Below are 23,788 nucleotides of genomic sequence, written 5' to 3' on the forward strand. Positions count from 1 at the left end.
CTGCTCTTCTGCTCGGGTGCCTCCCCCGCCACCTGCCTCTGGGGAACAACCTCTCCCGCAGGCACACACCGACCCTTGTCCTGCACCCTTCCTCAGTGCTCTCTCACGCTCCCCCTGAGCACCTGACCTCCTAACCTGTGGGTGCTGAGAAGGAAACTGCCATGGGTTTCCGTGCCAAGACTGCATGAGGTGTCAAGACACCCCGCCAAGCCTGCCGTCACTGGCCAGCTAGGACCTGGCTGTTACAGTGCTTCCGAGGTCCCGGCCATTCTCCTCAGAGCGCACACACAGCACTCAGCCCCTTTCCTTGCTCTCTTATGCTGACCGGGTTAATAGAAAATTCCTAGATCTGGGGCCAGAGCTATAGCACAGTGCGGAGGGCATTTGCCTCGCATGCAGCAGACCCCGGTTCAATCCCCAGCATCCCATATGGTCCCCCGAGCACCTCTGGGAATAATTCCTGAGCGCAAGTACTAGCCCTGGCAATGCATAGGGTAACGTGTTTCTGGGGACCACAGTTTGATTTGCTGATCGATGCGTCAGACCTTCGATAATCAACATCTCGGTACTAAGAAAATCAGTATTTATCAGGCACTGGACGTGTGAGAGTTTAGGCAGCCACCAGAATAAGAGGGTATTCATAATCTTCGAGCTGAGGGAGGTGGTGGGGGCCGTGGGGAGAAGGCCTCGCCGGCTTACCATGTTCCACATTTGCCACTGTCTGGGACTGCCCACTGAGAGCCCACCCCGGGTCAGGGAGAAGCTGCCCCACCTAACGGGCCAGTGGGTGGGAGGGAGCCCAGGGTGACAGCGTTGTAACAGAGCTGCGGAATCAACGCTCCCCACTGAACTCTGAATTAAATGCCTTACGTGAGGGAGATAGAAACCTTCCATATTTTTAATGGTACATGTACTTTGAAGTGTGCCAATGAGCAAATGCTTTAGCATGATTTTTTTTTGTTTGTTTTCTCCAAAAGAGAACATTTAAGAAACACTTTTGTGGGCCCGGGAGCTCGCCCAATAGACATGCTTTGAGATCTGAGGCCCGGGTTCGATGCCTGGCGCTGCTCGATCGCCTGAGCACACTGGGAGAGAGCGCCAAGCTGGGGCTAGTCTCAGCACTGCTGGGGGCCCCAGTTACCCCATGTAACCAAATGAAACACTGTGCTATGTCCTTCCCCTTCAGCTCCCCTAAATAAAAGACAATAAAGTTTTCGCAGGAAAAAACTTAATAAAGTGGAGACTTATCTGAAAGCCGAAAAACTAGAAAAGGGGGGCGGAGCGACACTACAGCGGGGAGGGTGTTTTCCTTGCATGGGGCTGACCTGGGTTCGATCTCCGGCATCCCGTAAGCACCACCCGCAGTGATTTCTGAGTGCAGAGCCAGGAGTAACCCCTGAGCGTCGCTGAGTGTGACCCAAAGCGCAAAAATGAAAAAAATAACTAGAAAAAGCCTTTTTAAAATGTTTTTTATAACATCTGGGGGCCGGGGAGCTAGCTCAAAGGCCGGGAGCACTTGCTTTGCATGTGGGAGTTCCAGGTTCTGCTCCTGGCACACAAGGTCCGCCGAGCACCTCAGTATAGCTCCTGAGCACAGAGCTAGGATAACCCTGGGTACCCCACCAAAACAAATTAATAAGAAGAGAATCTTATCTACGGCTTTTTGTTAGGAGACTAATCTGTTTCATACCCACAGAACGGGGCTGGAGCTATAGCACAGTGGTTGGGTGTTCGCCTTTCATGCGGCCGACCCGTGTTCAATTCCTCTGCCCCTCTCGGAGAGCCCGGCAAGCTACCGAGAGTATCGTGCCCACACGGTAGAGCCTGGCAAGCTACCCGTGGCATATTGGATATGCCACAAACAGTAACAACAAGTCTCACAATGAGAGACATTACTGGTGCCCGCTCGAACAAATAGATGAGCCACGGGATGACAGTGAACAGTGAACCCACAGAACGAGACAGTGATAGCTTGATGGATAACATGGAGACTCTTTGTTGGGCGGGTAAAACGTTGAGACTTAAGTCAAATTGCCATAGTGAAACCATGGTCATATTTCACTGTGCCCCATAAAGGAAGGTTCAGGGTCATACCGAACGATGGTAGGGCTGTATCTGCCAGAGAGATGCCTAATTGTATGCCGATAATAACTTTCGTAATTATCCATGTTGGAATAATCAAGTCTTGCACTTTGGGGCAGAGACAATTACTGCAGCGATCAAGAAGTAATTGATTTTCCCTTGTACGCTGTTCACAGCGGGCGGCTCCATTGCACAGTCATGAATTCTGGGCCAGCGCTGCCAGGGGCTGTTAAGTACAGGCCAGTAGATTTGTGGGGCCACGGGTTTTACTGGCGATGACAATTCATCTAAATCCTGACCTCCTGTTTTCCTGCTACAGGAGAACACGTAAGGAACGTGTGTCTTTGCCTGCACTCACCACAGCTGGAGCACAGCTGTTGGTACATGGCCAACATGTGCAGCTCACGCGCCCCCACCCCCCCGCTTCCCTGCATCCCTGCACCCATGCACCAGCAACCCTGAGTTGCCCTTTTGGGGGGAAGGGAGGGCCCCACAGTGCTCAGGGCTAGCACCTGGCTCAGCGCCTGGCAGGACTGAAGGGACCAAGTGCGGTGCCTGGGACCGAGCCCTGGTGCTTCTGGGGAGGGCCGTCCACGTCCATCGGTGCTCAGGGATCTCTCCTGGAGGGGTCGGGGGACACATGCGGTGCCAGGGACTGAACTGGGGTCAGCCACGTGCCAGACAAGCACCTTGAGCCCTTACGATCTCTCTGGCCCCCTCTGCTGCTTTCTTCAGGTAGATTTTTTTTCGTACCAGTCATGCTGGCATTAACCTACCTGGTCAAAGCAGAGAATGGAGCCAGTCAGTTGTCATTCTGCTTTCAACACAGGGGGCCCTTTCCTGTAAGATGGCATCCCCTTATCTGTCAAAGAACCAGAGTGTGCCGTGACCTGATTGCAAAGTCTCTCCCAAGATGCCAGCACACGGGGAGGGTGGCCGCACAGGGTCATTAAAAACCCCCAGGGAGGAGAAAGGGACACTCCTTCACTGTGGGTGGAAATGCCCACTGGTCCAGCCCTTTTGGAAAACAATATGCACAGTCCTTCAAAAACTTGAAACTGAGCTTCCATATAACCCACAACACCACTTCTGGGAATAATCCCCAGGGTGCAAAAAATCACAGTAGAGATGACATCTGCACCTTCATGTTCACTGCTGCACTGTTCACAATAGCCAGAATCTGGAAACAACCCGAGTGCCCGAGAACAGATGACTGGTTAAAGAAACTTTGGGACATCTACGCAATGGAATACTACGCAGCTGTCAGGAAAGATGAAGTCATGAAATTTGCTTCTAAGTGGATGGTTATAGAGAGTATCATGCTAAGTGAAATGAGTCAGAATGAGAGGGACAGACGTAGAGTGACTGCACTCATTTGTGGAATATAAAATAACATGAGACGGACACCCAAGGACAGTAGACACTAGGGCCAGGAATATTGCTCCATAGTTGGAAGCCTGCCTCATGAGCTGGGGGAGAAGGCAGCTGGGATAGAGAAGGGATCACTCAGTCAGTGATGGTTGGAGGAGTCGTTCGGGATGGGAGATGTGTGCTGAAAGTCGATAAAGGACCAAACATGATGGCCTCTCAGCATCTGTATTGCAGACCATCATGCACAACAGTAGAGAGGGAGAGTAAGAGGGAAATTGCCATCGAGGCAGGCGGAGGGATGGAGAGAGGGGTGTGTACTGGGGACGCTGGTGGTGGAGAATGTGCACTGGTGGAGGGATGGGTGTCCGATCATTGCATGACTGAAACTGAAACATGGAAGTTTTGCAACTGTATCTTACAGTGATTCGATTAAAAGTAATAAAGTAAAAATCCCCAGAGAATGGTCCTATGGGTAGGGGATGTTTAACTGGCCTGGGCAGTGACCCCGCTGCTAGGCGGCCCTCCCTCAGCTGGGCGGATGAGCGCAGCGTTTGCTCTGACTGGAAACAGCTTCCACCAACTGCTCCTCGGTCAGCAGATTTGCCCTTTCAGGAGGGACACCCTGGTCTCCTACCAGAAAAAAATACGGGACAACGCAACTCACTTCAGTGACTCCTTGAGAGAATGAGATGAAGTGACGTCCACACACCTCCGCTATTGCTCGCTGCTAAAACCACTCACAGTTCTCCCCCCGGGGGCCAGAGGGCCAGGCGTTTTGGGTGTTGACTGAACGGGCGTATTTTGATTCGGAAACAGCCAGCACTTAGGAGTAACGGCAAGTAGCCCTACTAGGTGCCCATGTCCCTGCGGTGAGTTACTCTGTCACATCACCCCAGAAGACGTGATCGGGAGGGCGGACGTCAGGGGTGAGTTCCTGGCAGTGGTTGCCCCCAGCTGACTGGTCCTTGCCGGTGTGACCCCTGGGCACTGTGGCGGGCCTGAGGAAGAAGCTGGCACCAGGAAACCAGGCGTCCCCTCTTTGGCTGGGAGCCACGGAGCCCGCAGACCCGTCAGCGAGGCAGTCACCATCCGGCCTCTGAGAGCCACCGCCGGAACAGAGCTGACACTGGACAACAGCGAAAACCAGACAGTGGACCTGGGGGCTTTACTGCCTCACGCCCCCACCCCGCTGCCACTGAGCGAACTCCCGAGTGAGCTGGGCCACACTCGCAGGCAGGTTTCTCTCACTCGCTGTCGAAGGTCTCCTCTTCGCAGAGGAGACACACCTGTCCTCTGAGTGGCCCGTGAGCCTGGATCAGAGAAGCCACACAACACTTGTCGGGAAACAGGAACCTCTGCACTTCCCGGGCCCGCGGGGACAGATCAGGCTTCCACCCGGGCCTCCTGTCCCTGTTTGGGACCTCGGAGTTTGGCAGCGACGTTCCTATCATCCAGTGGGGATGGAAGCGCCTGGCTCGGCCCTGCTCCCCGCTGGGGCACGGTGCTGGCCTGCGGGGGGCGGCCCAGGGCAGGACCAGGCCACGCGCAGGGCAGACGAGCATCCGTCCACCCGCCTGACAAGGGCCGCCTAGTGCATTTCTTTCTTTTTTTTTTTTTTTGCGTCACACCTAGCGATGCTCAGGGGTTACTCCTGGCTTTGCACTCAGGAATTACCCCTGGCAGTGCTTGGGGGACCATATGGGATGCCGGGGATACGAACCCGGGTCGGCCGCGTGCAAGGCAAACACCCTACCCGCTGTGCTATCGCTCCGGCCCCCGCCTAGTGCATTTCTGATGCGACTGAGCACGGGCCCCGGGAATGCGGTCAGCACCCCCCAGCCTCACCGTGGCTTCTAGAGCAATCTGCAGGTTGAGGGGGGACACCCCGAGGCTCAGAAGGGCTGCATGGGGTCAGCTAACCACCAACTGGCATGAGGTGGCTCCAATTCTGAGGAGCAGACCGAGGGCAAGAGATCACCCCATGCCCGGGCGGGAGAAAGCGCCAGGCCCTCTCCTCACCACCACACAGGCCGGAAGCACTAGGGGTGCGTTTCCTTCATTGTCCACGTCAGGGATCTCCGCTCTGTCGTCCACTCCCCTGGTGTCCGGTGGCCCACCCCTTTCACAGAGGTTCAGCCTGCCCTTCGCTCCCTGAACCCTGAGGAGACAGGGCAGTCTCGTGGGACAGATGAACACAACATCCGTGAGGTGACGAGCCCCGTGTTCTAATCCCTGTGCCTCAGAAGGCACCTTGCTGCCTCCCCCTTTCGCTGAGGGTGCCCAGCAGAGGGGCCCTTTGGTGCCAGGAAACGCAGGCAGATGCCTTGGCCCAGGGGACAAGCACCCGCAGGCGGCGTTACCCCAGGAGCTCTGGGCCGACTGGCCAGGCCGCTCCCAGTTACACAACCAGGAAGGGGCCGCCGGCCTGTGCGACTTCTTCACAAAACTCACTGTGTTCTCTCCAGCCCTGCAATTTTATTCCAGTGACCCCTGACCGGGACACGGCCTCTTCCCACAGCACCAGAAGCACAGATTTCATGGAAAGGCGCTCTGAGCCTTCCAGACGCCCGTGCCCGCGGAGAAGGGCCTCTCACCCGTGCTGAACTCCGCCTGCTGGACGCGCATTTAGAGAAGCGGGACAGCAGAAAGGATCTATCTGGAATTGAGCCCACAAAAATGAGTACGAGGGGCTGGAGCGATAGCACAGCGGGTAGGGCGTTTGCCTTGCACACGGCTGACCCGGGTTCGAATCCCAGCATCCCATATGGTCCCCTGAGCACCGCCAGGGGTAATTCCTGAGTGCATGAGCCAGGAGTGACCCCTGTGCATTGCCTGGTGTGACCCAAAAAGCAAAAAAAAAAAAGGAAAAAGAAAAAAAAAATGAGCACGAAGCCTGTCCGGGCACTCAGTCTGAATCATTATGTGCTTATGTGCTTCTCTCCCCTTCTGGGGGACAGACCCCGGCCCGACAGAACTGGGCACACGCGCTCTACCTCGAGCTGTATAACCCCCCAGTCCCCAAGGCAAACTTGGGCAAAGAACTACAGAGGAGGAGAAGAAAGCCCCAAGCCAGCTCCCCTGAAAATATTTAATGCAAAGAATTCCTTGAGGTGGTGCTTTTACAAAAGGTTTCTCAGCAGATGCCTTTTGGGGTGAAGGGCTGGGGGGGCGGGAGGAGGGGGCAGGCTGTCGCAGCTGGACTGATGACTGGGGGCCACACCCAGCAGTGCTCAGGGCTGGTTCCTGGATGTGCTGCTCAGGGGTCGCTCCTGGCGGGACCCGGGGTGGTGCCGGGGCTGGAACCTGCATGCCAGGCAAGTGCCTCGCCCCCCATGCACTCTCCCCTGCCCCTGGTGTAGTTATTTCGAGGAGAGAAACAAGGAGCGCGCCCGCCCGCGGTTTTATGTCACACCCTGCGTGAACTGCAGCTCTGAGGACAATCTCCAGCCGGGCACCCAGAGTGTCTTCAAGTCCCGGCCAGACGACAAGTTTGCCTGGCGAGAGGCTCCCTGCTGGCGGCTACCAAGGCCTTCCTTCCGGTCAGCAGCAGGGGGACGGCAGGCACCGTGGCCATCGGGCTCGTGGGCTACATGCAGGAAGGCACAACTGATCAAAGCCGACCTGTCTCTTCGGGGCGACCTGGCTGAGCTCCCAGGGCTCGTGCAGTGACCCAGCGTCCCCCTGTTCAGTCACTGGACACGCACTGTCACAGACACCCTCGGAGACAATGCGCTCCCCCCCCCAGCCACCCCCCCAAGGACGCCCCGAGTGACCCGCGCGCGGGGCCGGTGGACAGGTCCGTGGGGGTCCAGCTGCCCCCGGAGCTCAGGGAACTGTGAATAAAGTGCTTCTGACGAGAGAGATCCGCTGGTGGTTTCTCTGTCACCTGAGGCACCATGATCAGTAGCCGGGAAGGCGGGCACGTCGCCAGGAGGAAGGCGGGCAAGCTCGTCTCCAGAGCAGCCCACCTTTCTGGAAAGTTCCCTCCGGCGCTGGGCTCCACTCCCACTCGCGGCTGGGTGAGGCCGCAGTTGATGCCCGCGGGCGGCCGGTGGCGTGGAGGACGCGGAGAGAGAAGGGGAACAGTCCATAAATATCCCTTAGGGTCCACTTGGGGAGGGGGGCAGGGAGGTGACAGCAAAACAAGGCCGGGCTCTGCACTGAGGCCAGATGTGGTCCAGACCAGTGGAGACGCGGCTCGGTTTCCAGAAGGATCCATGTCGCAACTAAGAGTTTCTCCTCAGTCCACGCGCTCGGTAACTGCTATAACACACTTGCATTTTCCATGGCCTCGATCCACCTGCAAAACAGTGTGGGGTGTCAGGGTCAGCCTGAGACCCGCCCGGGGGGCGTGGCGGGACTAGCTACTCTCTCGCCTGAGGTCGGGCCTGTGTCCTGTTCATTCTCCTTTCCTTGACCTTCAGCCAGTGCTCTGGACCACAGTGCTCAGGGCCGCAAGGTCCCGGCCAACACAGCAGAACCCACTCTGGGGATCCCAGCACAGGCACTGTGGCCCCAGGGGGGCCTGGAGTGGGGGGACAAGAAGCCCCCGGGCCACAGCCACTTCTGTTTTGAGAAGCTTTCACGGGGTCCCATACCTCTGAGCCGAGTTGGTGTCCTCTGCCTTGAAGCTATAAAACAGGGTTTTCTTGTGGTACAGGTGGAAGACGGGTCCAACTTCGCTGCTGCCCTCTTCCTTCTCGGGGGCGATGGTGAAGCCCAGCAGCGGCATACTCTCCGTGGCCACGGTGTCCTGCGGGGCACCCGGAGAAAGGGGCGTCAGCGTGACGGCACGGGCACCGGCGGGGCACTCACTGAGCGCCCGGTTTCCCGGCACACACCGTGGGGAGCTCTGGGGGCGAGGGAGACCCCCCCGGGCTGACGAGACCGCTCACAGGGCTGGGGCCCCAGGATCCAGCCCTTGCACTATTGGTCTCCCCAGTACTGCTGGCTGTGGCCCCCCCAAAATAGAAAAGAGTGAAGGAACTGGAGTGAAGGCACATGCTTTGCAGTGGTCGACCCTGGTTCGATCCCCAGCACCATCCCTTGAGTACCGGGGGGTGCAGCCCTGGAACCCGAAAGCTATTGGGGTGGCCCAGGTTATCCCCAGCACGGCATCTTGGGCCCTAGCATGGAACCGCGCTGCCTTGGCTGGCTGAGAATAGCCATGATCGGGGCCTCAGCGACAGCACAGCCAGGAGGGCCCTGGCCTTGCACATGGCTGACCCGGGTTCGAGCCCCAGCATCTGGTCATATGGTCCCCCAAGTGCTGCCAGAAGTCATTCCTGAGCGCAGAGCCAGGATTAACCCTTGAGCATCATCGGGTATAGCCCAAAAACATTAAAAAAAAAAAAAAAGAATTGCCATGTTGGGTTTTCAAGTCTCCTGAGCACTGCTCAGGAGGCTAAACCCTCTCCCCACCCCCTGGGGGGGTTGGGGGAGAATCCAGGGATTTTTCATCATATTCAGGTTTTGCGAGTCAGGGGTGATTCCCAGTCTAGGAAAACACTGAGGCTCAGCGCAGGTGCAAAACTCCCCAGGATCAGAGACACCACAAGGTTACAGCACCAGCCTTGCTTCAGCTGACGCTCCTTTGATCCCCAACATCACATCACATCAGCACTGCCAGAAGTGACCCCTGAGCACAGAGCCAGGAGTAAGACCGAGTCCAGCCAGGAGGGGTCAGAAAGAAAAGGCGGCAGGGGCAGAGCCAGAAGCTGAACCTTGCCACCTCGTAACCCTAAACTCGGACTCAGCTTCCAAAAACTGTTTTATTTTTTTTTCTTTTCAGTAGGGGCAACACCCCCACCCAGGTACTCTGGAGGTCCAGGGTACGCCCAGAGTATTCTGGGCAGGCGCGGACCACACCTTGCACGGGAGCAGAGCCCAGGCCTGTGCAGGGCAGGTGTATACACTGCCTCGGGCACGAACTCCCTGGCCCCCCCAGAACTCTTCCTGGTCACATGTGCATGTCTTAGGCAGCTGCTGGGGGCCAAGCTGGAGAATTGAGAACAATTCAAGGAAACGAACCCAGAGAACATACAGAGATGGAAACTCCGACTGTCAGTGGGCAGGACATTTTTATATGGACAGATTCACATAGGCATATACATATATGTATATATACACATATACACACATATATGTATATGGACTGGAGTGATAGCACAGCAGGTAGGGCGTTTGCCTTGCACGTGACCGGCCTGGGTTTGATTTCTCTGCCCCTCTCGGAGAGCCCGGCAAGCTACCAAGAGTATCCTGCCCACACGGCAGAGCCTGGCAAGCTCCCTGTGGCGTATTCGATATGCCAAAAACAGTTACAAGTCTCACAATGGAGATGTTACTGGTGCCCGCTCAAGCAAATCGATGAGTAATGGGACGACAGTGCTACGGTGCTATATATATATATGGCAGAGCCTGGCAAGCTACCCAAAACAGTAACAATGATGGTCCTCATTCCCCTGAACATGAGAGTGCCCCCAATATGCCATCGGGCTACACTATATATATATATATATATATATATACACACACACACACAAACAAACATGCTCATTAAAACCACAAGGACCAGAGATACAGGTGGTGGGAGAAGAACAAGGAGCAAATTTTAAAAAATGTTTATTGAGAGCCAGAGCGACAGGGCAGCAGGTAGGGCGTTTGCCTTGCATGCAGCAGACTCGGGGTTCGATCCCCAGTGCCCCATGGTCCCCCAAGCACCACTAAGAGTAAATCCCGAGTGCAGAGCCAGGCGTAAGCCTGCGCGTCACCGGGTGTGGCCCAAGTGACAGATCAAAACCAAAGAACAAAGCAAGCTAGGTTGGGAGGAGCAAAATGCAGGTCCCTCGCTTGAATTCCTACTTAAAAGGTTAAAACAACTCGACCCCACGCCCACCACGCCCCGTGGGGGCCGCTCCCGTGCAGGGAGCAACCGAGCCATGGGGGCGCCTCTACGAAACAGTGAGAAGTCTTCGGGGGTCTCCGAAGCCGTGCTGAGGAGGCCCCCTGGCTCCTCCCCGAGGGCCTCAGCCCAGCAGGCAGGAAGCCCCGTGCCCGGGCCCGCAGCTGCTCTGGCGCCTGCTCCCCTCCTCGGTGCTCCGGGGGAGCGTGTGGTGCTGGGGACCAAGCCGGAGCCAGCTGCCTGAAAGCCACCACCTGACACCCTGGACAGCTCTCGGCTCTCGGGTCCCTCGTGCAAGGATTTCTGTGTTTTTCTTTTCTTTTTTTTTTTATCATGAATACATGTTTATTTTGATCAAATATCATCATTCTCTTTGGCAGTTATTGATTTCCAAATGTAGGAAAGTTGTTTAAAAACTCGCAAACTAGATCTGATGTTAAAGCCAGAAGGAGGCTAAGCAAAGGCTGGTCTGACTTAGCTGTGGTTGTGTCACTGTCACGGTCACTGTCATCCTGTTGCTCATCGATTTGCTCGAGCGGGCACCAGTAACGTCTCCATTGTGAGACTTGTTGTGACTGTTTTTGGCATATTGAATATGCCATGGGGAGCTTGCCAGGCTCTGCCGTGCGGGCGGGATACTCTCAGTAGCTTGCCGGGCTCTCCGAGAGGGACGGAGGAACCGAACCCGGGTCGGCCGAGAGCAAGGCAAACGCCCTACCCACTGTGGTAGTGTATTCAGAGTAACTGCTGAGGAAATGCAAAAGCTGAAGTTGAGCGGGGCAGGAGCTCCTAAGTCACTCTGGCCGCAGAGTACGGGGGAAAGAAGGACAGAAAAGGAATGGGGGGAAATGGGAGAAGAGATGGATGAGAAGCGGCGGGGCAGGGGGTGGGGGTGCAGGTACCTCGGTGGGTGCCTAGGAACGACAGAGCCAAGTATCCAAACCACAGGGTCAATGACTCTGAAATCAGGAGGCCCAAATCTCACAACCACACTTAAAATTGTAAAATTGTGCCTGTCAAAGCGACAGGCTGGGGCGGGGGCAGGGGCAGGAGAGGAACCCGGAACCCGGAACCCAGACATGGAGGGAAGCTGACTCTGGTGGGGGGGGTCGGGGGGGGCAGTGGTGGAACATTGTATGTCAAATACTCCACTATGAATAACTTTATAAATAATGATGCTTTGATAATTTTTTTTCTTTTTGGGTCACACCTGGCGATGCACAGGGGTTACTCCTGGCTCATGCACTCAGGAATTACTCCTGGCGGTGCTCAGGAGACCATATGGGATGCTGGGAATCGAACCTGCGTTGGCCATGGGCAAGGCAAACGCCCTACCTGCTGTGCTATCGCTCTAGCCCCACTTTAATAAAATTAAAAATTTTTTCTTTAAACTCTCAAACTAGGAGTAGAGAAGAACGACCTTAATTTGACAGAGGGAGTCAATGAAATCCCTCTGCCAGCATCACCCTCAACAGTTTAGGAGCCCGGCAAGAGGGTGGAGACCAGTGAATGCTGTACTGTGGGGCTGGGAGCTAGCGTGGGATGGGATCGAATCCAGGCCAACCACATGCAAGGCAAGCCAGCACCCTACTCACTGTACTATCACTCTAACCTGAAAAATTTTAACATTATCTATATGCTATTGGCAAACACCCAGAAAAATAAACTATATCCAACACAGCATCCAAAAAATAAAAAGGAATGCAGTTAACTGAAATGAAGACTTCTATACTTAAAACTACAAAACATTAAAAGAAATTAAATGAATGAAGATTTATGCCATGTTTCATGGATTGGAAGATTTAATATTAAGTCAATTCTCTGGAGTTAATTTCAAGATGCAACAATCCCTCTCAGCAGGCTTCCTTTTATAACTGACAAGTTTATGTAGAAATCTAAAATGTAGAATTTTCAAAACAACATATAAAAGAGTAAAGCTGGAGGGTTTAAAGAAATTGGCTTGAAGACAGTGTAAAGTGGGGCTGGAGCAATGGCACATCGGGTGCTTGCCTGGCACGTGGCCAGCTCACGTTTGCTCCCTGGAAATATGGTCCCCAGGCCTTGCTAGGCGTGATCCCTGGGCACAGAGTCAGGAGTGATCCCTGGGCACAGAATCAGGAGTGTTCCCTGAGCACAGAATCAGGAGTGGTTCCCGAGCACGACTGGGTATGGCCCAAGCCCCGTCTCCCCCAACAAGTGTAAAGTTACAGTGATCAAGGCAGGTGCCCTTGACAGAAGGCCCAGCACACACATCTGTAAGGCAACACCCGCTTTATGACTGTTTTATTGGTAGACGGAAGGAGGGTCCCACTACTGTGACTGTATCAAAATAATCCCGAGGGGAGGAGAAAATCTTTTCAGCAGGTGCTGGATATCCAAAGGAAAAAGAAAGTAATCTCAGAAAATACACAAAAACCAATCTGACCTACTCACAAAGCTCAAAAAATAAAACCTTTCAGGAGAAAATGCAGAAAATTTTGCAATTTGCAGTAGACAGAAGTTTCTTAGGGCACGGAAAGCAATGGCCATAAAGGAAAACACAAACAACCCAGATTTTCTTAAAAATTATAAGCGTCTATTCACCAAAAGATTCACTCGTTTGCTTTAGGAAATTGAACAGGCAAGCTGCAGAATGGAAGAAAGTAGTCACCAAACATTTATCTGACAAGAGACCGGCCCCAAGATCTGTGAAGAAGTGTGAGGTGGCATGAAGACAAACAATCTACTTGAGTTTTCCTTTTTATTTAATTTTTGAGTCATACCCAGTGATTACTCAGGAGTTACTCCTGGCTTTGCACTCAGGAATTACTCCTGGTGGTGCTTGGTGGACCATATGGGATGCCAGGGATCGAACCCGGGTCAGCCGTTTGCAAGGCAAATGCCCAACCCACTGTGTCCTATCACTCAGACCTCTGGTCCAGAAACTCGAATCCTAGGTGTCTAGGGCAAATAAAAACCCACGTTCACGCTGAAACCTGTGTGCGACAATTTCTAGTGGCTTTATTCAGTCACCCAAACTGCAAACAACCCAGCGGTGGCTAAAATGTTACTTTCACACAGCAGAACTGCTGTTCGGCTGTCGGAAGGGATGGTGCCAACGCCAGTTCTCAGCCCACCCGAAAGAGGCGTCCGAGCGTGAACCACAGCGCCCCCTGGCGAGCACAAGGAGGGAGCGAGTGCAGAAACGCCAGGGTTTAGGGAGAGCCTCTGGCAGTGAGGCGGGAGCAGGCCAAGCCCAACGTGGGAGTGACCCTTGGGAAGAAAGGAGCAAAAAAAAGGCCAAACTAATCTCTGTGTGTGTTGGGGAGGGGACGCTGTTGTATGCTCGCCAAGCTTTATTTATTTATTTATTTATTTTTGCTTTCTTTTGGGGGGGTCACACCTGGCGGTGCTCAGGGGTTACTCCTGACTCTGCACTCAGGAATTACCCCTGGCGGTGCTCGGGGGACCATATGGGATGCTGGGGATCGAACCCAGGTGGGCTGCATGCACGGCAAACGCCCTCCCCGCTGTGCCATCGCTCCAGCCCCTGCTCATCAAACTTTAAATAGCTTCTGGGGCTGGAGCAATCGCACAGCGGGGAGGGTGTTTGCCTTGCACACAGCCGACCCGGGTTCGATCCCCAGCATCCCATTTGGTCCCCCGAGCACCGCCAGGGGTGATTCCTGAGTATAGAGCCAGGAGTCACCCCTGAGCATCGCTGGATGTGACCCCAAAAGAAAAAAAACTTTAAATAGCTTCTGATGCACTTCCCGCTATGTAAGTTACACCTCAAAGGTAAGACACAAACAAAAACACAGATTGCCCCCTCAGGAGAAGTACACATTGAAGGTATCAGCGTGAGGTGACACCAGTGTCCGTCCTGCGGAGGGACAGAGGAATGAATATGCAACATCCTTGAGGCACACTGGAATTTTTACTTGTATAATCTACTTGACGACTATAGGACGGTTCCTAGTCAATTTTGTGTGTTTGGGTCTGGGGGGCACACCCGGCAGTGCTCTGAGATTTCTCCTGGCTCTTGCTTAGGACTCACTCCTGGCGGGGCTGGAACATATGGGATGCTGGGGATGGAACCCGGGTCGGTCGCATGCAAGGCAAGCGCCCTCCCTGCTGTGCTCTCGCTCTAGCCCCTGTTAAAATTCTTCTAACTAGCTTCTGTGTGGACACTTTTCTAATAAGCTACAGCTGCAGTCACCGCATCGTGAGATGCTGGGAGACAAACCAGGTTCCCAGCCACTCCTGATAGCCATTCTCTCAGCTCTGTTCTGTTCTCTTTCTCCTGCAAAGAGTAGGCCGGGGGCCAGGCCCAGGGAGAGGGTTCAAAGGCCCATGCCTCGCATGCGGACGGCCTGGTTCAATCCCCAGCATTCTACGGCCCCCCGAGCACCATGCTAGGAGTAGCCCTTGAGCACTGCAGGGATATGAAGTATGGCTTACAGGTGTGAGGACCTGGTTCAACGTCCACTCATAAAATAAAGGACGGAAATGCTCAAATCACATTCTATACTGTTCAGTGAACGAAGCATTTCTTGATTTTCCTTCTTCCCAGGACTATTCAGGAGAGCAAGTTGCATCAGTTTTGGGCCAAGTCCCGGCACCGAGTGAATTCCTGGTCTCTTAACCAGGGGTCATCATCGTGGACCCCTCCGGATATTTCAGGAGGGCCTGGGTGAAAATCATATAAGCGAGGGTGGGGAGCCCACGGCACCCAACAGGGGGTCCACTGACAGGAAGGAGACAAGGTCGGGAAGAGACGCTGACACACACAGAGAATGACAACACCCCCCTCCCCTTCCAGACCCCCGTCTGATGGAATCGGAAGCGCACCCACGACTGGGAAACGCCCGCTGAGGAGCCAGACACATTTCCCCTGGGACACGCCTGGGACCGGCCGCTCCTCCGCAGGGTGCTCCCCACACCCAGGGCTCACTCCTTCCTGCCTCCCCAAATTGCTCCAGGCCCCACCCTTAGCACCGGGCCCGCGCGGCCACTGACACAGGCTCTGCCCCTCTCGGCTCCCACCGCTCCTGGTTTCCCAGAGTGGACGGTCCACCAAGGCTGGACACCAGGTGTCCCTGCAGGGACAGTGGCCGGCCTGAGCCCGGCGGGCAGGAGACAGAGACCCCCACATTCCAGTTTGCTCTGGAAAGAGCAACTCCCCTCCCACCGCGGCCCCATCTGTGGATATGGCGAGGGAGGGGCCCGGCCCCCCCCCGTCTCTCAAACATCCACAGAGGCCTGCAGGAGGGCACTCTAGACCCCCCCAAGAACAAAGCGTCCCGTGCACATGCCCGCAGCGGGCCGGAGCTCTGAATCCCGCTTTCAGAGCAGGTGGAGCCCGTCGGGGCCAGCAGATGGTGGGGTGTGTGCGTGCCCGTCATCCGAGAGGGGGGCTGGCAGCACCCCCTCCTTGGCCAGCAGCCTGCTCATTCCCCGGACTCTACTTCCAGTGCTCTCGGTGTGAGAGCCACAAGGCACGCAGCGACCGCCAGGGCAGGCAGGGACGCGTTCCTCCCACGGCACCGCTCAGCCTGGGGCTCACTCAAGTCCGGTGGGGACAGGGCGGGGGGGACAGGATGCCTGTGTGGGGGGGGCACGCCACCCTACCTCGCTGGCCATGTAGGTGTAGAGCACTTTGCCCTTGATGACGAACCACAGCTTCTTCCAGTGCCTCTTGCCCTTCTTGCCGCGGCTGAGGTAGCCACTGATGGCCGAGCCCTCTCCGGACGCGGCCACCTGGCGGGAGGGGAGCACAGGTCAGGGCCCGCCGGACAGCGCCGGAGCCTGAGCCTGGGACAGGAGCAGATGCAGTCCGGACCCCTGGGGCAGGCCCTGAATGGACCCGGGCGTGCTGCCCCCTACTGGTCATTCCTATTTTCATTCCCGATCACCCCTCCCCCCCAAAGGGTCTTTCCAACGGGATTCTGGCACCTTTTTGGTTTCTGGGATTCTGGTTCTGACGCTTTTTTTGTTTTGTTTTGTTTTTGTTTGGGGGCTACCCCGGCAATGCTCAGGGGTTACTCTTTGCTCCGTGCTCAGGAATGACTGGCAGGCTCAGGGATGCCACCGCTCGAAACCTGGCCAGCTACATGCAAGGCAAACGCCCTCCCCGCTGCAGTATCCCTCCGGCTCTGGTTCTGATGCTTTTACCGTTGCTGCTTCGTACGTTCAAGGACGGACCCTCTTCATACCGTTTAACAAGAGTTGTTTTTTTTCTTTTTGCATTTTGGGTCACACCCAGTGATGCTCTGGGGTTCCTCCTGGATCTGCACTCAGGAATTACTCCTGGAGGTGCTTGGGGGACCGTATGGGATGCCGGGGATTGAACTCAGGTCGGCCGCATGCAAGGCAAACGTCCTACCCGCTGTCCTATTGCTCCGGCCCCTAACAAAAGAGTTTTAGGTTCTCCTGCTAATGGGGTGTATTCCCTGCGCCTGTCAGCTCAAGGGTGCCGGAGGCGTCTGTCCCCCCTCTGCTGGACAGGCTCCAGGTGGGGGTCCGGACCCAGGGGGGAACTCAGGGCAAGTCGGACGGAGAAAGGCCGAGAGTTGAGGGCACGCCTCAGGTGGAAGATAAAGATTCAAATGAACCGAATCCCTCAAAGCTGCCCACAGAGGGGGTGACCACCTGGGGGCTGGGGGGTGGGAGAGTGGATGGAACCCTCTAGAACTCCAGTCATCAGGGAGAAAGCTGACGTGACTGCAAACTGTGGGGGCGGGGGGGCTCCATTCTGCAGTCGGGGAGAAGGAGAGAGGAAGTTGGGGGGGGGGGAAGAAAACCAACCCCCCAACCCCAGGCCGAGCCAGCAGGGAGGGCTGACTCTGCCGTGTGCTGGGCTGCTCACCTCAGCCAGCGCTGACGGGACTTTCTTCTGCTTCCGGAAGGCAGCGGGGTTGATGCTGTGCAGGACTGACGAGAAGGCGCTGCTGGACAGGCGGTGCGAGGCCGGCGGGAAGCTCATGCTGGCCGGCCGCTCTGAAAGGACAGTGGCCAGTGGGCGCCCCCAGCTGCCCAGAGCCCAGCTCCCGCCCTCCCGGGAGCAGCTACAGAGCACGGGCCCCGGCCCTGCCCCCGGCTGCCAGCTCAGCTGCCTGCTGACCTCTGGGGAGCAGGAGGGCGCAGGGGCTACAGCTGACCGCGGCCTCCTGCCCATGCCCTCTGCGGCCCCTCCTGACCCTTAGCCTCAGAAGGTGCCAGAACACGGCCCCTGAGTGTGCGTGACCACAAGGCCCCACCGAGTGGGCACGGAGTGTGGGTGACCACACAACCCCCGCCGAGTGGACACTGAGTGTGGGTGACCACACAACCCCCGCCGAGTGGACACTGAGTGTGGGTGACCACACAACCCCCGCCGAGTGGACACGGAGTGTGGGTGACCACACAATCCCCACCGAGTGGGCACGGAGTGTGGGTGACCACACGGCCCCAGCGTCCTCAGGCGTGTGTCTCGGCCCCATGTCCACCCTGCGTGCGGGGCCCACCTCTCAGCAGGACGGGCGCGTCCCCGCCCCTCCTCTTCAGCTCTCCGTAGCAGCCGTCGCAGACCTTGGCCAGCCGGTCCTTGAGGTACTTGAGGGGATACTTGTTCCTCGAGCAGTTCCTGCAGACGATCTGCGGGCCGGGTGGGCACGCGTGTCACGGGGGCTCCCCAACACCCACACAGGGGCTCCCGGTTCAGCTCAGCCCGGGGCAGCGCCAGTGCATACGCCCGTTTCCTGCTCTTGCTGGCGGGGCCAGGGACCGAACCCGAGGCTCCTGCGTGCATGGCAGGGCCAGTGCCACCAGCCACGTGCCCGGCCCCGTGTCACTGTGCGAGCATCACAGACGGGACGGGACCTTCTGGCGGGAGAGACGGACCAAGGGGCCTGAGTGTGGGCAAAGCTTGTGGGGGTCCCGAGCCCCAGCCTCAGCACCGCAGGGTCCTCCGGCAATACCAGGACGGACCCCCAACACAGAGCCCAGAGTCCCCCCAAACACCCCCAGGACAGACCCCCAAACACAGAGCCAGGAGTCACCCCAGACACCTCCAGGACAGACCCCCAAACACAGAGCCAGGAGTCCCCCCAAATACCCCCAGGACAGACCCCCAGCACAGAGCCAGGAGTCACCCCAGACACCTCCAGGACAGACCCCCAAACACAGAGCCAGGAGTCCCCCCAAACACCCCCAGGACAGACCCCCCAACACAGAGCCAGGGGTCACCCCAAACACCCCCAGGACAGACCCCCCAACACAGAGCCAGGAGTGACCCCCGACGCCGCTGTGCACGGCCCAAACACGCCACACTAGGTGTGTGATGAGACACTGAAGAACCGCCAGCATCTTGGCACATTTCAGATCTGCCACCCGGCGCCATCACCCGTGCTGGAACCGGGACCCCCCCCACCCCCCGGGCCACAAGCCCCTGGCGTCTCCCCAGAGTCCAGAGGAGGGCGGGCACGAGGAAGCCAGCGAAAGGAGATCAGCAGCCCCGACCGCTTGGGTGGGGTGCCCTGGGGGTGGTCACGCCTCGTGCCGTGTCCCCCCCCCCCCCCCCGCCCGTCCCCGGGCCCTCACCTTGCCGCAGGCGTGGCAGTGGTGGCGCCGCAGCGTCAGGGAGAAGTCGCAGCCACAGTTCATGCACATCATCACGTGGGTGACGGGCACCAGGGTCGGGGGGCGCTCGCCCAGGCTCACCCCCAGCCTCTCTCGGATCTGGGGCCGCAGGACGGGGAGGGCAGTGAGGTCGCCGGGCAGGCGCCCCCGTCTGTGCACAGGCGGGGAGTGGGAGGGGAGGGAGAGGGAGAGCGGAAGGAGGGGGAGGGGGAGGGGGAGGGGGAGGGGAGGGGGAGGGGCCTCCATTCCACACACCGGCCCTGTGCGCCCACCTCCCCCTCCTCCCAGCGCTGGGGTCAGGGGGAAGTGGCTCCGGCACTCCAGGGCGTAGACCCCCGCCCGGGCCCGCCCCCCACTCACCTCCACGCTGTGGTGGAAGGCGGCCAGGGCCTGCGCCTTGTAGTCCTCGGGGAGGGCCCTGCTCAGGCAGGCGTGCCACTCGTCCCTCTCGGCACAGGAGCTGCGGCACGAGGGGGTCAGGGGACCCGGCCCCACTGCCCCAGCCCCTGCCCCCCCATCCACCTCTGGGGGCAGCCGGGGCCGCTTCTCTGCCCGTGATCCAGGGCCAGGGACAGCCCCTGCCCGGGGCCTTAGAGGCAGGACAGGACAGGAGGGGGTGGGCAGGCTGTCCATGGCGGGCCGTGCCTGAGGGAGGGAGGCCCCCGGGGTGCCCTGCTTTAGGAGGGGTGAGCTGGCAGAGGTCCACCACCCAGCTCCCCACCCTCCTCCTCAGGTGCCCACGGGACCCCAGGGCCCACTTTGCCCTGTCCGAGGGGGTAGGGGGAGGAGGGCAGGGAGCAGCCATGCAGTTCTCATAGCGTCCACTAGGTGGCGCTCACACACAGTGCTGGGGAGCTGGCAGCCACATTTGGGGGGTCCCTAAACAGCTGTGTGGAGGGGCCTGGGGACACTGACAAGGAGGCAGCCCTCTGCTGGACCCCCAAATAAAAACCTCCCCAGCACTATTTTCCCAAGGCTTCCTGCCTTGAAGACCCTGCCTCCGCGGCCCGGTCCCCCCAGGAGCGCCCCCTACCTCGCAGACAGAGTCAGGCAGGACTCCGGGGTCTCGATCCTGAGCGCGTAGGGCACCTTGTCCATCACAGGGCGGCTGACCTGGAAGCAGGCGGCCACTCAGCCCTCTGCTCGGGGCCCGGGTCTCCTCAGCCGTGAGAGCGGCCTTTCCGACAGCGCGTGTGCCGCGTGCAGACATGTGTGTACGTGTGCAGACATGTGTGTACATGTGCAGACACGTGTGCGAGTGCAGGCAGGCCTATGCCTGCGGAGATCTGTACGGGGTGTGTGCACGCGTGTCTGCCTGTGTACCTAGGCATGGATGTGTGTATGCGCGTGTGTAGGAGTGAGTCTGTATGGCCATGTGTGAATGTGTACATGCATGTGTTCATGTGTTGCATATATGTACACATGGTTCTTGCATGCACACGTGTGTATATGTATGTGTGCTGTGTGTGTCTTAGGTGTGCCCATATAGATGCCTGACTCTGTGTGTGTGTATGCATGTGTGTGTGAGGGCAGGTTGCCTACTTACCTGTCCTTGGCCCCCAGCCCCGGTCAGGCAATGGGGCACCCCTCCTGGGGCCCGGCGCCCAGAACCTTCCTCTGCACAAGCCCCAGAGTGCTCTGTGGGCTACAGGGGAGCCCGCCCTGCAGGGCAGAGCCTCCGTGTCCTGCTTCTGCCCGCAAGGGGGAGGCCCCACCACCGGCCCCCAGACCCGCCAGCTCTGTGTCCCCTTCCCTGGGTGGAACAAACTTCCAAAGACCAGCAGCTCAGAAGCCCCGGGACGGGGTCCACTCTCAGTACCGGGGCGGGGGCAGCTCGGCAGCCCCCCACTCTCGCCCCTCTGACTCAGATGCGCGCGTGGGTGCCGCCTTCCTGGTCACCGTGTGGTGAAAGGGTCAAGCCCAGGTCTCCCCACAGCCCGCAGTGGCCTGGGCCTGAGGGGCCCGAGAACATCACATACAGGGAAGCCCATCCCCAAGGGCAACTGCCTCGGGACCCCCCACACGTGCAGGGCGGGGTGGTCAGTCTCAGCCCCTCTGATGCCACGCCGGCAAACGTGGTTAAAACAGGGCTGGAGAGACGCTCGGGGGGCACCAGGCCCCCAAACAAACGGCAGATCAAAAAGGAAAAAACTGGAAGATTAGAACTCAAAAAAAAAAAAAAATCGAAAGGTCAAAAGGGTCGGTTCACGAAACTCTCCCAGCCCCCAGTGTCCTCCGAGAAGGCCCCCCAGCGGCAAGTGCCCCCCGCTCCAGGAACTCCTCCCTACCCCCCTCTGCGGGCTCCCCCTCCCCCGCTGGCCCTGAGCTCCCGGAAGTGGGGAGCGACCCCCTCCCCGGCACACACCTTCATGCCGGCCACCTTCAGCGTGTTCTTCAGCCGGTACTTCCCGTCCTTCTGGGGGTACGTGTACAGGAGCACGTCGCTCATCTGGGGAAGGGGCACAGTGAGGGGGGCCCATGTGAGGGGAGGGAGGGGGCGCGTGGAGGGCCCCGAGCTGAGGGGCCGGAGGGCTCCGGTGGCGTTGCTGCTTCACACCCCACACAGGGCCCGACGCGCCCCTCCCTGGCGGCCCGAGGGCCAGGGTCACGCAGCGGAGGGCGGGCTGGACCTGAGGGGGCCGAGGGGGCTTCGGGCACCCAGGGGGGGAAAGCCAGCACAGGCAGGTGTGGCCCCAAACACACACACATACACATACACACAGACTGTTTGGATGCGAACTCAGGCGGGATGGCACCTCCCACCGGACCCCAAGACCCACCACTGGGCAGGGCGGGGGGGGGGCTGCGGTCAAGACCGGCTGGGGTGGCCACGCTGCGGCTCCCAGAGCCCAAGGCTGACGAGCTGAGGGACCACTGCGGCGGGCTGCCCCGGCCGGTGTCGGGGGCGGCAGGAAGGGCCCGGGAGGGTGCAGAGGGGCGTGGGGCCTCCAGGGTCCCTGGGCGGGGAGTGTCCAGCCAGGACCCTCCTCTGGGCCTTGGGGAGCCCCGGTTTCGGGCTGACCCGATGGCGACGAGAGAATGGGACGTGGGCGACGCTGCACGGGATGAGTGCCGTGCCCGGGGCTGGGGGTCCGCGGGCTGGAGGGGGCGCAAGGACTCACCAGGAACAGGTGCCGGGGCCGCCGGCTCCTCCCGGCCACCTTCATGAGCGTCCCTTCCTTCAGAAACTCCTGCGGGCACACAGGCCTGCCTCAGCCCCACGCTCGCCCACACCAGAAAGGCGGACCCGGGGCCACCAGGAAGTGGGGCAGACCCCGGCTCATGAGACACGCCTGGAGCCAGAGCGGCAGGACAGCGGGCAGGGCGCCGGGTTCAAATTCTGGCACCCCAAGCACTGCCAGGAGTGATCTCTGAGCACAGACCAGGAGTAAGCCCTGAGCATCACCGGGTATGGCCCCAAAGCCAATACATACATACATACATACATACATACATACATACATCATACATACACTCATACATACATCCCTAAAGAGCCAGGCCTGTGAGTGCCGGGGTTGTGAGGGCAGCAACCCCGGCCAGGGTCCCACACAGCCCCTCCTGCTCTCCCGACCACACGGGGGTCTGCAGACCACGGCCCCCCTGCCCTGTGTGCTGCCACGGGGACCCCCCCACCCCCGCAGAGTCTGGCCTCGGGAGGGAGGGTGCGAACCCCGTGGTTCTGGAGGGCACAGACAGATCGAGAGCGGGGCTCACGGCTGTGTGAACTCAGGCTCAGGGCCGCGAGCGTGCCCAGCACAGGGGAGGCCGCGTCCTCTGCTCCTGCCCTCTGGGGTCACTCCCGGCTGTGTCTGGGAGACCACTCGGGGGGCTGCAGATGGACCCAGGTCTGCGGGAAGCAAGGAAGCGCTTTTTTTTTGTTTGCTTTTTGGGTCACACCTGGCAATGCACAGGGGTCACTCCTGGCTCTGCACTCAGGAATTACCCCTGGCGGTGCTCAGGGGACCCTATGGGATGCTGGGAATCGAACCCGGGTCGGCCTCGTGCAAGGCAAACGCCCTACCCGCTGTGCTATCGCTCCAGCCCCAAGGAAGCGCTTTTAATCTCTCTCTCTCTCTCTCTCTCTCTCTCTCTCTCTCTCTCTCTCTCTCTCTCTCTCTCTCTCTCTCTCTCTCTCTCTCTCTCTCTCTCTCTCTCTCTCTCTCTCTCTCTCTCACACACACACACACACAAGCGTGGTCCTTTTTGCTTGGTTTCGGTTTGGGGACACTCCCGGCAGTGCCTGGGCCTGGCTCCTGGCTGTGCCCTCCGGCAGGGGCACTTGAGACCACACAGGGTGCCGGGGACGGAGCCGGGGCTGGCGTGTGCGAAGCCCGGCAGGCACCCGGCCCGCCGCCCTATCTCCGGCCCCTGCTAGACGGTGACGGAGCCAAGTGTGAGTTGGTCTCTTCCCTCCCACTGGGAACTCCAACGTGGCGAGTCTGTCTCGTGTGGGGAGGGTTCAGAGCTCCTCGCCGGAGCCCGAGGGGCCTTTAGCCCGTCCCCACGGCAACTCCACCCGGAACCAGACACACCCGGTGTCTCTCCGCCCAGGGACCCCAAACGCCCAGGGACCCCAAACGGTGTCACTTTAAAGGTGCCCCCAGCAGGAGCCCGAGGGCCCCGGGGGGCCTCCCTGCCCCTCCCGCGTCTGGCCCAGCCCAGGGAACAATGCGCTTATCAGCCTCGCTGCCCGCCCGCCGGGCACTCACCCTTCCTGGCTGGACGAGGTCGCCCTGGCCCCGGACGCTGTGCTCGATGTGGACCAGCTTCTGCAGGTTTTCCTGTGGGCAGGACAGGGGCGGGGTCAGGCCCCCAGGGGTCTCCTCTCCCCTG

The 23,788-nt window shown here is 58.7% G+C and overlaps 1 protein-coding gene across 1 annotated transcript in view; it reads right to left on the minus strand.

Annotated features, from left to right (window-relative positions):
* Nucleotides 1–6,407: 6,407 nt before the first annotated feature.
* The window catches only part of FGD5 (FYVE, RhoGEF and PH domain containing 5), an 83,591-nt gene continuing 66,210 nt past the window's right edge, over nt 6,408–23,788 (minus strand). The window contains exons 11-21 of the mRNA XM_055135510.1: nt 23,665–23,736; nt 22,075–22,143; nt 21,318–21,401; nt 19,986–20,065; nt 19,313–19,412; nt 18,914–19,051; nt 17,839–17,968; nt 17,202–17,332; nt 15,965–16,093; nt 8,052–8,206; nt 6,408–7,753 (exon numbers count right to left, since the gene is read on the minus strand). Coding sequence (XP_054991485.1) covers nt 7,717–7,753; nt 8,052–8,206; nt 15,965–16,093; nt 17,202–17,332; nt 17,839–17,968; nt 18,914–19,051; nt 19,313–19,412; nt 19,986–20,065; nt 21,318–21,401; nt 22,075–22,143; nt 23,665–23,736 — 1,125 coding nt within the window. The 3' untranslated portion in view covers nt 6,408–7,716. The remainder of the gene's footprint in view (nt 7,754–8,051; nt 8,207–15,964; nt 16,094–17,201; nt 17,333–17,838; nt 17,969–18,913; nt 19,052–19,312; nt 19,413–19,985; nt 20,066–21,317; nt 21,402–22,074; nt 22,144–23,664; nt 23,737–23,788) is intronic.

Source organism: Sorex araneus, chromosome 4 (assembly GCF_027595985.1).
Source record: "Sorex araneus isolate mSorAra2 chromosome 4, mSorAra2.pri, whole genome shotgun sequence".
NCBI classification, from domain to species: domain Eukaryota; kingdom Metazoa; phylum Chordata; class Mammalia; order Eulipotyphla; family Soricidae; genus Sorex; species Sorex araneus.